The sequence below is a fragment of the Dendrobates tinctorius genome, unplaced genomic scaffold (assembly GCF_039654945.1).
Source record: "Dendrobates tinctorius isolate UK_male_01 unplaced genomic scaffold, ASM3965494v1 ptg000256l, whole genome shotgun sequence".
NCBI lineage: Eukaryota > Metazoa > Chordata > Amphibia > Anura > Dendrobatidae > Dendrobates > Dendrobates tinctorius.
The window spans coordinates 4,337,555-4,351,647 of record NW_027361923.1 but is presented as its reverse complement, the minus strand read 5'-3'; the positions used below and the strand labels follow the sequence as shown (position 1 = coordinate 4,351,647).

General features: G+C 43.4%; 1 protein-coding gene across 7 annotated transcripts in view; it reads right to left on the bottom strand.

The window, feature by feature from the left end:
* Positions 1 to 14,093, bottom strand: part of GRIA4 (glutamate ionotropic receptor AMPA type subunit 4) — a 529,928-nt gene that overhangs the window by 400,672 nt on the left and 115,163 nt on the right. For all 7 annotated transcript variants that reach the window (XR_012226501.1, XM_073558369.1, XM_073558370.1 and 4 more), the window contains exon 3: positions 5,697 to 5,936. Coding sequence is in view for 6 of the 7 variants with exons in the window: in XM_073558369.1 (XP_073414470.1) it covers positions 5,697 to 5,936 (240 nt within the window). In the remaining variant the exon portion in view is untranslated. The remainder of the gene's footprint in view (positions 1 to 5,696; positions 5,937 to 14,093) is intronic.

The window sequence follows — 14,093 nt, the reverse complement described above, 5'->3', positions numbered from 1 at the left end:
CCGGGGGGAAATGCAAGAAGGAGAGGGGACCCCAGGGACGTTAGAGGGCGACGGAGGGAAACGTAATCCAACACAAGCCAAGGTCATACACGGATCCGGAAAGTAAGTACACAGGGGCAAATCAAAGGATAGTCAAATTGCGTAGCCAGAGTCAGGAAACCAGGAGTATCAGATAACAGTACACAGGCAACGGGCACAAATCACAACAGGAACAGAACCGGGTCAAAGCCAAACAGACACACAATAGCACAGGCACACCAGGGTCGACACACTCATCCAAGGGTCAAAGTATAACCAACAATGGATGACCCCACAATGAGGCTATAAAAAGTCTCAGAGAAACCCAAAAGGAGGCCATCAGGGTTAACCCTTAACACACCCAACCCATTCACCAGCAAACCATGACAGCACCTTGATACTCGATCAAGCAATGCCGAGCACCCTGATGTGCGATCGAGCAATGCCGAACACCCTGATGTTCGACCAAGTGATGCCGAGCACCCCGATGCACGATCGAGCAATGCCAAGCACCCTGATGTGCAATCAAGCAATGCCGAACACCCTGATGTTCGATCAAGTAATGTCGAGCACCCCAATGCGCAATCGAGCAATGCTGAGTACACAGGCCCATCACTAGTAGCCATGTATGAAAACGGAGACATAAGGAAGTTCAGTAGGGCTTATAGACACCTATGGGGGCCATAATCTAACTCCAAAAAAGTTGTACTTAGCCAGAAAAAGTCGAATGAAGAGCGTAACACTTTGCACAGTCATTACACTATATTATCCTTTTATTACATTTTTAATAAAACTCTGCTTTATTAGTGCATATATACACTTCCAATCTGTGCATATTAGATTAATAAAATGGATTTGGTGCTCAGCGTTTAATTAACCAGAGCATTTCCCGTGAATGATGCTTATTAAACACAGACAACATAACCATCAGATATCGTACTGCAAATACACAGTCTATAAAAAGTTACCGATGGTGATCATTGATCTTCAGATTCAATATACGGATGTAGCGGGGCTGAATTTATGATGTAGTTCCGGAACGCAATGATAACACCATTTATTACTGTGTCCATAAAGAGTCAACTAAAATGGTGCAAATTCAGCCAAAATTACATTATAAGTTTGGTTCAATTGGCTAGACACAATTGCTTTTCTTATGCCATCTTGGCTTACGGTAGGTGTAGTTACACCGAAAGTTCGCATTCCAAAAATTTGGTATAGCGGGCTGCTATTTTGAAGCTGAGGGGGGCCAATATCCATGGCCAATTACCAGCCTGAGTATACCAGCCCCCAGCTGTGAGCTTTAGCACGGCTGGTTGTCAAAAATAGCTGGGATCCCACGCCGGTTTTTTAAATTATTTATTTAAATAATTTTAAAAAAACAGCGTGGGGACCCCTCTATGCTTGATAACTAGCTATGCTGAAGCTGACAGCTGAGGGTTGCAACCTCCAGCTATGAGTTTTGCTGCTCCTGCCCTCACTGTAATTAGCGGCAGCAGGTGTCGGATGATGGGATCAGTAGTCCCATCAGCTGACACCAGTGACCCCGGAGGTAAACTTTATACCTTTGATCACAGCTGAGCGCTTACGCTGTCTTTTCACAGCGTGGGAACCACGGCTTTCTGACCGGCGGGGATGATTTCACCGCCGATCAGAAGCAGTGTTTGCCGTGCTGCCATGCACATGATAGCATGACAAACATCTGCTGTTTGGGCAGCCGAACTCGAACAGTAACATGGACTTCCTGGCGAAGTCAATGTTCGGTGTCCGTGCCCGAACAATAGGTGTTCGGTACGGACGCCGAACTTTACTGTTCGGGTTTGCCCATCTCTATAGACTAGCACTGTAACTGCTTCATTTTCATGATCATTAGGATCCCAGAGGTAGGATCTCATCAGATTACAAATTTATAAGCATAAACCATTAAAGAATTTTAATATATTGCAGTCATCATATTATATAGCATTGCATACTAACAATTGCTATATCTGCCCTTCTTACCAGCTAATTCTTCTCTTTTCCATTAGGTCTTTGACATCACATGATTAATAATTGATTAGCTGAATCCTTCTAAGCTCTATGTAGAAACAGGAGGTCAATTTTTCCTGCACAAGTCATCAGTCACTGCAAAAGTCAATGGCAGGGAGAGGAGGGAGCAGCTGGGTCAGAAGGCAAAAGAGGAGAATGATAAATGCAGGGACAAGAGACTTCCTGTTTCTACATAGAACAGAGAAAAGAGAATAATTAACTTGGTAGAAAGGCAAAATAAGCAAATGTAAGTACACAGCCATGAATAATATATTGACTTGGATGGGAGGAGGGCTTCTTTAAAGAGATTGTCTGGTACTTTATGTTGACATCCTATCTTCAGGATCGGTCACAAATGTCTGATCGGTGAGGATGTGACAGCCGGCACTGACGCCGATCAAGCTATTCTCGTTGCTGATTGTGCTCAGTTGTAGAGCGGAACAGCACACCTCCATTAATTGCATAGTGGCCACAGCGGGGTACTGCAGATCCACGCCTATTCCTGCCCTCTGATCTGATATTAATGACCTATCCTAAATATATACCATCAATATAAAGTACCGGAAAATCCCTTTAACCCTATTAGACATTAAAAAAGTCTCTAAAACACACAACACATTTGAGAGGCGTCAGGAACATTGGCGAAATTTGACAAAATTGTGTCCCAGTTTGTTCCTTAGACTATTAATTTGTAGTTTTGCAAATGGTAAAGATATTACTTGGAATGAACCTCCAACACATAATATAAGTATATTATAGACGTAGTAATTGCTCTTCTCCAGAGTCGTCTTAAATTCATACACACGAACACGGAACTTCGGAGAATCAAAGGGATAACATTAGAATAGGAGCAATTTGTGGGGTTATTAGAGGAGAATTTCCCATGGGTGGCAAAGAACCTGCCGCTGTAACACACAACCTCCAATCTAACGCTCCGGCTCCGCATTACAGCGGTAATCCTTGCAGCCGTTTATAAGGAGCCAATATTCCTATAATTCAATGTTATTTCAGTGAATTACAAAACGCGGCCTAAACTGCTTCCCTATAATTATTGATCTGAGAAGTATCGAGCTTCATTGCGGTGTCTTACTGGGAACGTCAATGCTGCCGGCAGCTTCATTACCTCCAGATATATCACCAGGGAAAAACAGGTTTTAAAGATTCCTACTCATTAGGAACATGGCAGGACAGACGCAAACACTTATTTATGCAAATTAGTTCTCCCTCTTTTCCCCCTTGAGAATGGTCTGCACACAAGTCTCCGTACATGATTAGAAGTGATACCTCCAGAATCTCACTTATCTGCTCAAACCTGGTGCCACCTAATATACAACATGTATAGCAATGTGCATGTTCCTCCACTGAGCAGAGCAATGGTGGTCATTCATGCTCAGTGACTCTCCCCACTGCCGGGTCACTCCATAGTGATCCTCTGATCACCGCAGAAGAGCCAATAGGTTGATTGTGTGGGGAAAAGCAGAAACTGTGCAGTAACACTGTAGCAAAGATGACAAGATTCCTCCGTTAGGGAAGTAATGAAAGGACTTTATTGTCAGCTGCCAGAGGGAGAAGGATACTGATTTTAGAGGCCAACGTATTATTGGCGCAACAGTGACCCAAGAGGTAAGGAGGCCCATTTCCACCTCCAAAACAGCCAGAATTGGGCATTATGTTGAATTATTGGACTGCAACCGCCCATACATTGTTCTTGACTCTTCTGTCTGTGTCCGCCAGTGACTGATTCTACCCAAACAACAGAAAACAGAGACTAGCAGCAACACCAAGACGGGCAACAAGGAAATAAAAGTAACACAAAAGATTTATCACTCTGTGACAAATCTGTCACTAGGTTTTTGCCCAACATCTGAAGCAGAAACCCTGATTCAAGCGATGTGTCACTTACTGGGCTGTTGCTGCATTTTGGATAAAATCATTGTTTTCTCTGCTGCAGATCTTTCAGCTCTGTGAATGTTGAGCTGTGTATGACCCCGCCCACACCACCGATTGGCAGCTTTCGGCGTACATTGTGCATTATCAGAAAGCTGCCACTCAGTGGTGGGGACGGGGTTATACAGATCTCATGAGTATGGAGCACTACCTTGTAGCTGATTTACTAGTCCTCTAGTGATAATCTCTGATAATCTCCTGCTGATAAAACTATGATTTTATCCAAACTACAGCAAGCAAACCAGAAAGTGACACATTGCTGGAATCAGGGCCTGCCTCTCTATATTATGAAGCTTTCAGATTAGGTGGAAAAATCCTGATAACAGATTAACTTGAAGCAACATAGTAAAACCCATAAGCTTCAGGGATATCAATCCGTTCTGTTAGAAAACCTAAGCAATGGTGAATCAATTTCACCTAATTTAGTACAAATGAAAGACACAGGTACAGAGGAAAGGCAACAGCAAGACAATCCCCCCAAAAGGAAACATTTTGCATGTCTAGGCTACAGACAATCACTCTCCATATTATAATTCATGGAGGCCATCATCAGAAAGTGACCTATTGTTTAAATCAGGCTTTTGTCTAAAATTTTTTTTTTTCTAATGTTGGCAATTTTTTTTTTCCAAATCACATTCCGTGTTAAAAATAAAAATGAGAAATCTTGCAATTTTCACACTGGCCGCTGGGTCTTTTTCTAGATTCTAATTTCCTGTTGTTTCTGGACATCCACATGTACATTAGCATCAGGTTTGTGTCTATATTTATAACTGTCTTTAGCAAGGGGGCGTTTACCATTGGCTACTAATGCAAATCAGTCAAAAGTCACGCCCCAACGGAACCTGTGAGTCACGCCCAAAAGTTAAAAAAACTATATAAAAAGCCCAATATCTCTGGAACCATATGGCAGATTTATATAAAAAAAAAAAATATTCCGAGAAGAAGTGGGAACAAAATAAGAGCAAAAACTGGACACGTCTGACTTAGTCTCAGGTCCTCTTTAAGAAAGGGTTGTCCAAGTAATAAGAGCAAAAACTGGTCACATCTGACCTAGTCTCAGGTCCTTTTAAAGAAAGAGTTGTCCAAGTAAAAAGAGCAAAAACTTGTCAAGTCTGACCTAGTCTCAGGTCCTCTTTAAGAAAGAGATGTCCAATTAGTAAAAGCAAAAACTGGTCATGTCTGACCTAGTCTCAGGTCCTCTTTAAGAAAGGGTTGTCCAGGATAGAAGAGCAAAAACTTGTCACATCTGACCTAGTCTCAAGTCCTTTTTAAGAAAGAGTTGTCCAAGTAATAAGAGCAAAAGCTTGTCAAGTCTGACCTAATCTCAGGTCCTCTTTAAGAACGGGATGTCCAAGTAATAAGAGCAAACACTGGTCACGTATGACCTAGTCTCAAGTCATCTTTAAGAAAAGGATGTCCAAGTAGTAAGAGCAAAAACTGGTCACGTCTGACCTAGTCTCAGGTCCTCTTTAAGAAAAGTTTGTCCAAATAATATGAGCAAACACTTGTCAAGTCTGACCTAGTCTTAGGTTCTCTTTAAGAAAGGGTTGTCCAAGTAATAATAGCAAAAACTGGTCACATCTAACCTAGTCTCAGGTCCTCTTTAAGAAAGGGATGTACAAGTAGTGGACAACCCATTTACAACATTTTAAGATTATTGGAAAAATGATTCAGAAAATTGTAAAATACAGAACTTCACTTACCCCGGTCTGTGTCGTAAAGAAATACATAGTGATTCCAACCATAGTGATCCAGCAAACTTAACAATGCTCCTCGTAACGATGGCCGCAGCTGTAGAACAAACTGGCTTTCTCCCTCAGTGGGGAAGCTGGGTGTGATGAGGGAGATGTGCAAAGCACTGCAGAACGAGGTCAAGGTGTGTACTGATCTCTTGTCATACAGTCCAAAGATGGCAAACACTCCTCTGGAATACTGGGAGCAAACTGGAAAGAAGGAGACATAGAAGAAAGAACAATAAGACATGGGAGAAAAATACAGATGGAACACCATGGGGAAAACGTATTAAGAGAAACTTTTGAAAATAATAGTAGCAATCTGATTGGTTACTTTAAAAAAAACAAAAAAAAACAAATAAAAGAACTGTTGCAAGTGTGAACATCACCTTACGCACTCCGATCCCCATTCAGTACCGTCTGACATATTATGGAACCATTATTATATTCATCTCTACATACATCTGTAAAAAGTCTCATGGACACATAAAACACATTAAAGGGTTTGCCTAGGGTCAGTAAAACATGAATGTGTTCTTTCAGAAACAGCGCCACTCCTAACCGTGGTTTTGTTCTCATTCTGGACAACCCCTTTAAGGCATCATTTGACACCATACTACCTCGGCAACATGTTATGTAACCCTATGGAACATGCCACATCTTTTACCCCGAGAATTCATGTAAAGGCGTTTTAGTGTCTAGATACGAAATAAAATGCATATGTTGGAACGGTCTGAGCCCATAAATCTGGACGAGGTGCTATGCTCTCATGTTGGAATGTCGTAGGCATTTTCTTTTAAAAATCTGTAAAGCGGATAATCCCTTTAACGATTACATGTCACAACAAGGTTAGGGTCACACGACCGTATGTTCTCCATCCGAGAAAAATGGCACAAGCATGCTAATCAGAGCCTGATCAGCGTGGGATCCATTTTTCTAGGATATGGATAATAAAAAAAAAAGTTTCTCCATCTCCTCCATTCTGTCAGACTGTGAAAATTAGACCACCCTCAAATGTCTATTTTTTTAGGAACAAACAGAATTTATATATAGAACAGATCCATTGCATAAGTAATGCACACGTAAACCGAGGGGCCCCTGTGATTATTATGGGGTCTGTTTGGTTTCAGCTATGAACCACTTTTTTAGAATGAAAGAAAAAGTTTTGAATGTTGAGCTTTGTTTTTTTTCTGTTCTAAAAACAGGCACATAAAAAATGAACCAAGACGGACCCCAAAATTATCAGTGAGTTTTTAATATTAAATCCAATTTTCAGCTCTTAAAAAACGAACATCAAAACTCGAGTGTGAATATAACCTTAGGGTAGGTAACGCACGAGAAATTGCTTCACATTTTGAAAAAAAATAAAATTATAGAATTTATCTTTAGAGTTTAATTTAAGCAAAACTACAAAAAGCAAACAATGTCTGATATTATCAATATTCCAACCGCTTGTCTCGCTCTTTCTTTCTAACTCCAGAAATATAGTTTTGCGTCCCTCTCCTGAGAAGTGATGGGTATTGTGAAGTTGTAGGACACACAGGTAATAATACATACTTCTAGCTGCCAGTAACACAGTACAGGGAGGATATGGCTTTTTTTTCAGCGTGTTACATTCATAAATCATAAAACATTAAAGAATTGGATAACCACCAGCTGGGATGTAAAATACCAGCGTCTATCTTAGTTTAATTAGTCAGGAATACATTTGTGTAAGATATTCCAATTAAACAGGAACTCCATAAATTATTGCTGTTTAATAAATAAAATATTTGCTCACAGCTCCAATGTAAAATCTTACATCAAAACTAAGAGAAAAATGAAACACTCACAATATACAGGCTTACTACTACATACACCTCGTGTAGACGTGCTCTTTTACTAAATGGGTTCTCCTATCTGGACAAGACCTTCTCCAAGTTTCGGCTACACAGCGATTTTGAACATTACAAAAGTCGTGCAGCCAAAGGTTGCCGTGTGCAATATTACGAGGGTGAGTCCAAAAATTATCCACACTCCAGCTGTAGAATTGATTTTATTTTGTAAATGTCACAAGAGGGGCAGCCATTGCTTCTTGCACCATAGTCACGATGAACTGATGTAACACATTCAAATCTGCGCAGCAGTTACTGGGGAGGCAGCGAACTCGGACGAGAAGCAACAGAACAGAAGTTTCAACATAACCGGAGACTGGGAAATTTTTGACTCACGCTAGAATATCCTCTGGTGTAGATTTTCTTCAGTGAAAACAAAGGATCGAACATGTTGAAATTCGATATGCCTGATCCTTCTTTTGGTGGGTTCATACAATGTGTATGGGCACGTATCAGCTCCGTAAAAACAATTACTTTATTCCATCTTCTTAAAATATAAATGGCAAATTCTCATGTAGACAAATACCATGGCATAGCAAGGCAACGCGTTTCGATCGGAAGATCTTTATCAAGTCATGGCTTGATAAAGATCTTCCGATCGAAGCGCGTTGCCTTGCTATGCCATGGTATTTGTCTACATGAGAATTTGCCATTTATATTTTAAGAAGATGGAATAAAGTAATTGTTTTTACGGAGCTGGAACTTTTTGCTTTCCTTTAGATTTCTCCGGTGTCTACACGGCTGTTCCGAGCACCTGTGGCGTATTCTGGTGAGCTGGCTATATTTTTATTTTTTATTTGGTATGGGCACGTATGCAGAATACCGTGCTAATATTACTATGCATACCACTGTATAAAAAACAAATCTGTGTCTCCTAAAGGTTGTCCAATAATGCTACTCACAGGGAGTAAGTAGGAGGGAAGAAATGTTATGAAAGGATTTCAAGGTGGCACCTAGTACAATACCAAGTAATCTGTCAAATGTTAGTGAAGGCAAACGGCATGGTGACAGGCCGAATGTTATACACTGGGGGAGCGAGAGGCCAGAAGGTATACACTGGGGGACAAGGGGCCAGATGGTAATACGCCAGGAGGCAAGGGGCCAGGTGGTATACATCTGGGGTTGAAGGGCCAGATGGTATACACCGGGGGGTGAGAGGCTGGATGGTGTACACTGGGGCGAGGAGCCATATGTTATACACTGGAGGTGATGGGGCCAGATGTTATACATTGGGGAGAGGAGCCAGAGGTTATTCACTGGGTGGCGAGAGGCCAAATCTTATACACTGGGGACAAGGGGTCAGAGGTTATACACTGGGGTCAAGGGGCCAGAAGTTATACACTGGAGGAGATGGGGACAGATATTTTACATCAGGGGCGGGTGGCCAGGAGTTATACACTGGAGATGATGGGGCTGGATGTTATACACTGGGGGTGATGGGCCAAATGTTATGCATGGGGGCAATGGGGCTGGATGTTAAGTACTGGGGGGCGAGGGGCTCAATGCTATATACTGGAGGTAATTGAGCCAGATGTTATACACAGGGAAGGGAGTCGGAGGTTATACACTGGGGGTGAGGGGCCAGATGTTATCCACTGGGGAAGAGGGGCCAGAGGTTATGCACTAGGGGTGATGGTGACTGTTGTTATTCACTGGGAAGGGGAGCCGTAGGTTATACACTGGGTGTAAGGGGCCAGACGTTATAAACTAGAGGTGATGGGCCAGATATTGTACACCGGATGTTATACACTAAAGGTGATGTGGCCAAATGTTATACACTGGAGGCAATGGGGCCAGATGCTATGCATGGGGGCAATAGGGCAGGATGTTAAACATTGGGGAGCGAGGGGCCAGATGCTATATACTGGATGCGATAGGGCCAGATGTTATACACAGGGGAGGGAGACAGAGGTTATACACTCTATTATCTATCTATCTATCCCATATCTATCTATGTATCTATCTCATATCTATCCCATATGAATCTAATTATCTCTCTATTATCTATCTATTATCTATTCCATATCTATCTACCGTATATACTCGAGTATAAGTCGATCCGAGTATAAGTCGACCCCCCTAAATTTGCCTCAAAAACCTGGGAAAACTTATTGACTCGAGTATAAGTCTAGGGTGGGAATTGCCGAAGATACTGGTAAATTTAATGCTGCACAATATACAGTATGCCCCCAAAATGCTGCACAGTGAATGCTGGCCCAAATAATGCTGCACAACATACAGTATGCCCCCAAAATGCTGCACAGTGAATGGTGGCCCAAATAACGCTGCACAACATATGCCCCCATAAATGCTGCACAGTGAATGGTGGCCCAAATAACGCTGCACAACATATGCCCCCATAAATGCTGCACAGTGAATGGTGGCCCAAATACCGTAAGGCTGCCCCCAAAGTGATAGGATTACTGGTAATCCTATCATGTTGCTGCCGCTGCCGCTGCCCCTGCTGGAATTTAAAAAAAAAAACACTATATACTCACCTACGTTGCTGACAGCTGCTCCTGAGCGTCGCCGGCTCTTCAGTTTTGTGTGTAACAAACTGACTTACATTCACAATCTTTTTCTCTCTAATTCCCTTAACCTTCTGGCTATTACAGAAACCTGGATCCAGCATTCAGACACCACCGCTGCTGCCGCTCTCTCGTTTTGTGGGCTGAAATTTTCACATACCCCCAGACCTGAGAACAGACAGGGTGGAGGTGTTGGTTTGCTCCTTTCATCACAATATGCTTTCCAGGTCATCCCCCCGGTTCCCTCACTTACATTTCCTTCCTTTGAAGTCCACGCCGTCAGACTCTTTAAGCCCTTCTCCTTACGAGTGGCGGTCGTTTATCGCCCTCCAGGCTCCTCCCGCCAGTTTCTAGACCACTTCACCACCTGGCTTACTCACTTTCTATCCTGTGACATCCCCACCCTCATCATGGGAGACTTTAACATCCCCATCAATGATCCGCTCTCCCAGTCTGCCTCTCTTCTTCTTTCTCTAACTTCTTCATTCGGCCTCTCACAGTTTACTAATTCTCCTACACATGAGGATGGGAATACTCTGGACCTGGTTTTCTCCCGTCCCGGCTCGCTGCACGACTTTACTAATTCACCTCTCCCGCTCTCGGACCACAACCTTCTTTCCTTCTCTGTCAAGAATTGTCTCCTCACCCGGGACACCCCCACTTACCACACTTATCAGAATACACGTACCATTAATACCCAACAGCTTAGGGACAATCTCCACACATCTTTAGCCCCCATCTCCACCCTCTCCTGTCCAGACATAGCATTGTCACACTTCAATAATACACTGAAGAATGCCCTAGATGAAGCAGCACCTTCTATACGCAGAAAGACCCGACACAGACAACGGCAGCCCTGGCACACAACGCAAACACGCTTTCTTCAGCGCTGCTCGAGGTGTGCAGAGCGGCAGTGGAGAAAATCTCTCTTAGCAGAAGACTTCATCCACTATAAGTTCATGCTCAAAACCCATAACTCTGCCCTTCATCTGGCCAAACAATCCTACTTCACCACCCTCATCACCTCACTATCCAACAACCCAAGACGACTTTTTGAAACCTTAAACTCCCTCCTGAAACCTAAAGTACAGGCCCCCATCACCAACCTCAGCGGTGAGGATCTGGCCACTTATTTCCTAGAAAAAATCAACCACATCCATCAGGATATCTCAGCCCAATCTCCTCAGTGCCTGGATCCCCTTCCCTGCCGCACCTCAAGCTCACTAGACATCTTTGAGCCTGTTTCAGAAGAAGAAGTTTCCAAGCTCCTCGCTTCTGCTCGGCCTACAACCTGCAACAGTGACCCTATTCCTTCACAGCTCCTGCTGTCTCTATCACCAGTGGTCACCACTCACCTGACTAAAATATTTAACCTCTCTCTTTCTTCAGGTATATTTCCCTCCTCATTTAAACATGCCATCATAACCCCTTTACTTAAAAAGCCATCCCTGGACCAGAACTGCACTGCTAACTACAGACCTGTCTCTAACCTTCCCTTCATCTCTAAACTCCTGGAACGCCTGGTCCACTCCCGTCTAATCCGCTATCTCTCGGATAACTCTCTTCTCGACCCCTTACAATCTGGTTTCCGCTCTTTACACTCTACTGAAACTGCCCTCACTAAAGTCTCTAATGATTTAATAACAGCTAAATCGAAAGGTCATTGCTCCCTGCTGATTCTCCTGGATCTCTCTGCCGCATTTGACACTGTGGATCACCAGCTCCTCCTCACTATGCTCCGCTGTATAGGCCTCAAGGACACAGCCCTCTCCTGGTTCTCCTCCTACCTCTCTGACCGCTCCTTCACTGTATCTTTTTCCGGCTCCTCTTCCTCTTCTCGTCCCCTTACTATCGGGGTCCCGCAGGGCTCAGTCCTAGGCCCCCTCCTCTTCTCTTTATACACTGCCCCTATTGGACAAACAATCAGCAGATTTGGGTTCCAGTATCATCTCTATACTGATGACACCCAATTATACACTTCTTCCCCTGACATCACCCCTACCCTAATTCAAAATACCAAGGATTGTCTGTCTGCTGTCTCTAGCATCATGTCCTCCCTCTATCTGAAACTAAATCTCTCTAAAACTGAACTTCTTGTGTTTCTCCCCTCTACTAACCTCACTCTACCTAACATCGAAATAACCCTGGAGGGTTCAACCATAACTCCCAAGCAGCATGCCCGCTGTCTTGGGGTCATATTCGACACTGAACTTTCCTTTACTCCGTACATCCGATCACTCAGTCGCTCTTGTCACCTGCATCTTAAAAACATCTCCAGAATCCGACCTTTTCTCACCTTTGAAACTGCTAAGACTCTTACTGTCGCTCTTATTCATTCTCGTCTGGACTACTGCAACTCTCTTCTGATCGGTCTCCCTCTTACCAAACTTTCTCCTCTCCAATCCATCTTGAATGCAGCAGCCAGGGTCATATTTCTGTCCAGCCGCTTCACCGATGCCTCCATCTTGTGCCAGTCATTACACTGGCTACCTATTCGCTACAGGGTCCAGTATAAACTCATCTCTCTCACCCACAAAGCTCTCCACTGTTCTGCACCGCCTTATATCTCCTCTCTCATCTCTGCCTATCGCCCTACAAGTGCCCTCCGTTCTACAAATGACCTAAGACTAACATCCCCCGTAATCCGAACCTCGCACCTCCGTCTCCAAGACTTCTCTCGTGCTGCTCCAGCTCTCTGGAATGCACTTCCCCAGACAATCAGACTAATACCTAGCCCTGACCTATTCAAGCGCGCTTTGAAAACCCATCTCTTCAAACAAGCCTACCACATCAACTACTCAGTAAACTAACTTTGCCCTGTTCCCTCCTTCCAAATATTATTCTGAATCTGCACCCTACTATTCATCTGTCTCCACACCCTTCATGGACATGATAACTGCACTTGATACTTGTCTATTGCACTTAAACACACGGGCTGATGACCGGATCATGCAGCTTTATATGAAAATCCCTATTATAATTGCCAGACCTGAATTAACAAGCACTTCTCACCTACTGTGTCCCCCCATTTCCTTGTAGATTGTAAGCTTGCGAGCAGGGACCTCACTCCTAATGTCACTGTTTGAATTGTCTTAACTCGTATTGAATTTATTGTCTGTACATGTCCCCGCTTAATTGTAAAGTGCTGCGGAATATGTTGGCGCTATATAAATAAAAATTATTATTATTATTCAGTGACTCAGGCAGAGGGCGCGTGCTGTCCATGTCATCGCGCCCCCTGCACGTCACTGCCGGAGGACGGGAGAGAGCGGCGCGCAGAGATTTTGAACGCCGCCGCAGCCATATCATCACCCGCCGCCGCCACCAGGACGCTGCAGGGGACTGCAGACAAACACCGGGGACCGCGGAGACGACTGGGACCGCGGAGACGACGGGGACCAGGTAAGTTGGCACCGTGACCCGAATATAAGTCGAGGGGGGTCTTTTTCAGCCCCAAAAGGGGGCTGAAAAACTCGACTTATACTCGAGTATATACGGTATCTATATATATCTATCTATCTATCCCATATCTATTATCTATCTATGTATCTATCTATCTATCTATTCCATATCTATCTATCTATTCCTTATCTATTATCTATCTATTCCATTTTTATCCATTCCATATCTATTATCTACGTATTCCATATCTATCTATCGATCTATCTATTGATCTATCTATTATCTATCTATCGATCCATCTATCTATTATCTATCTATCCCATATCTATCTATTCCATATCTATCTATCTATCTATCTATCTATCTATCTGTCTATCTGTCTGACTCTCTATTGTAAGGTAGCGCTGACTGAGTGCATTGGGGGACACTCACTTGGCTGCAGATAAACCAGGACCGGCACAGGCTTTTCACATAACACAGTCCATACGGTTTATTGTATATGGCAAAAACCATAGCAGCATGAAGAAAACGTTAACAGTCTTACAGCAGACCATAGAGGAACT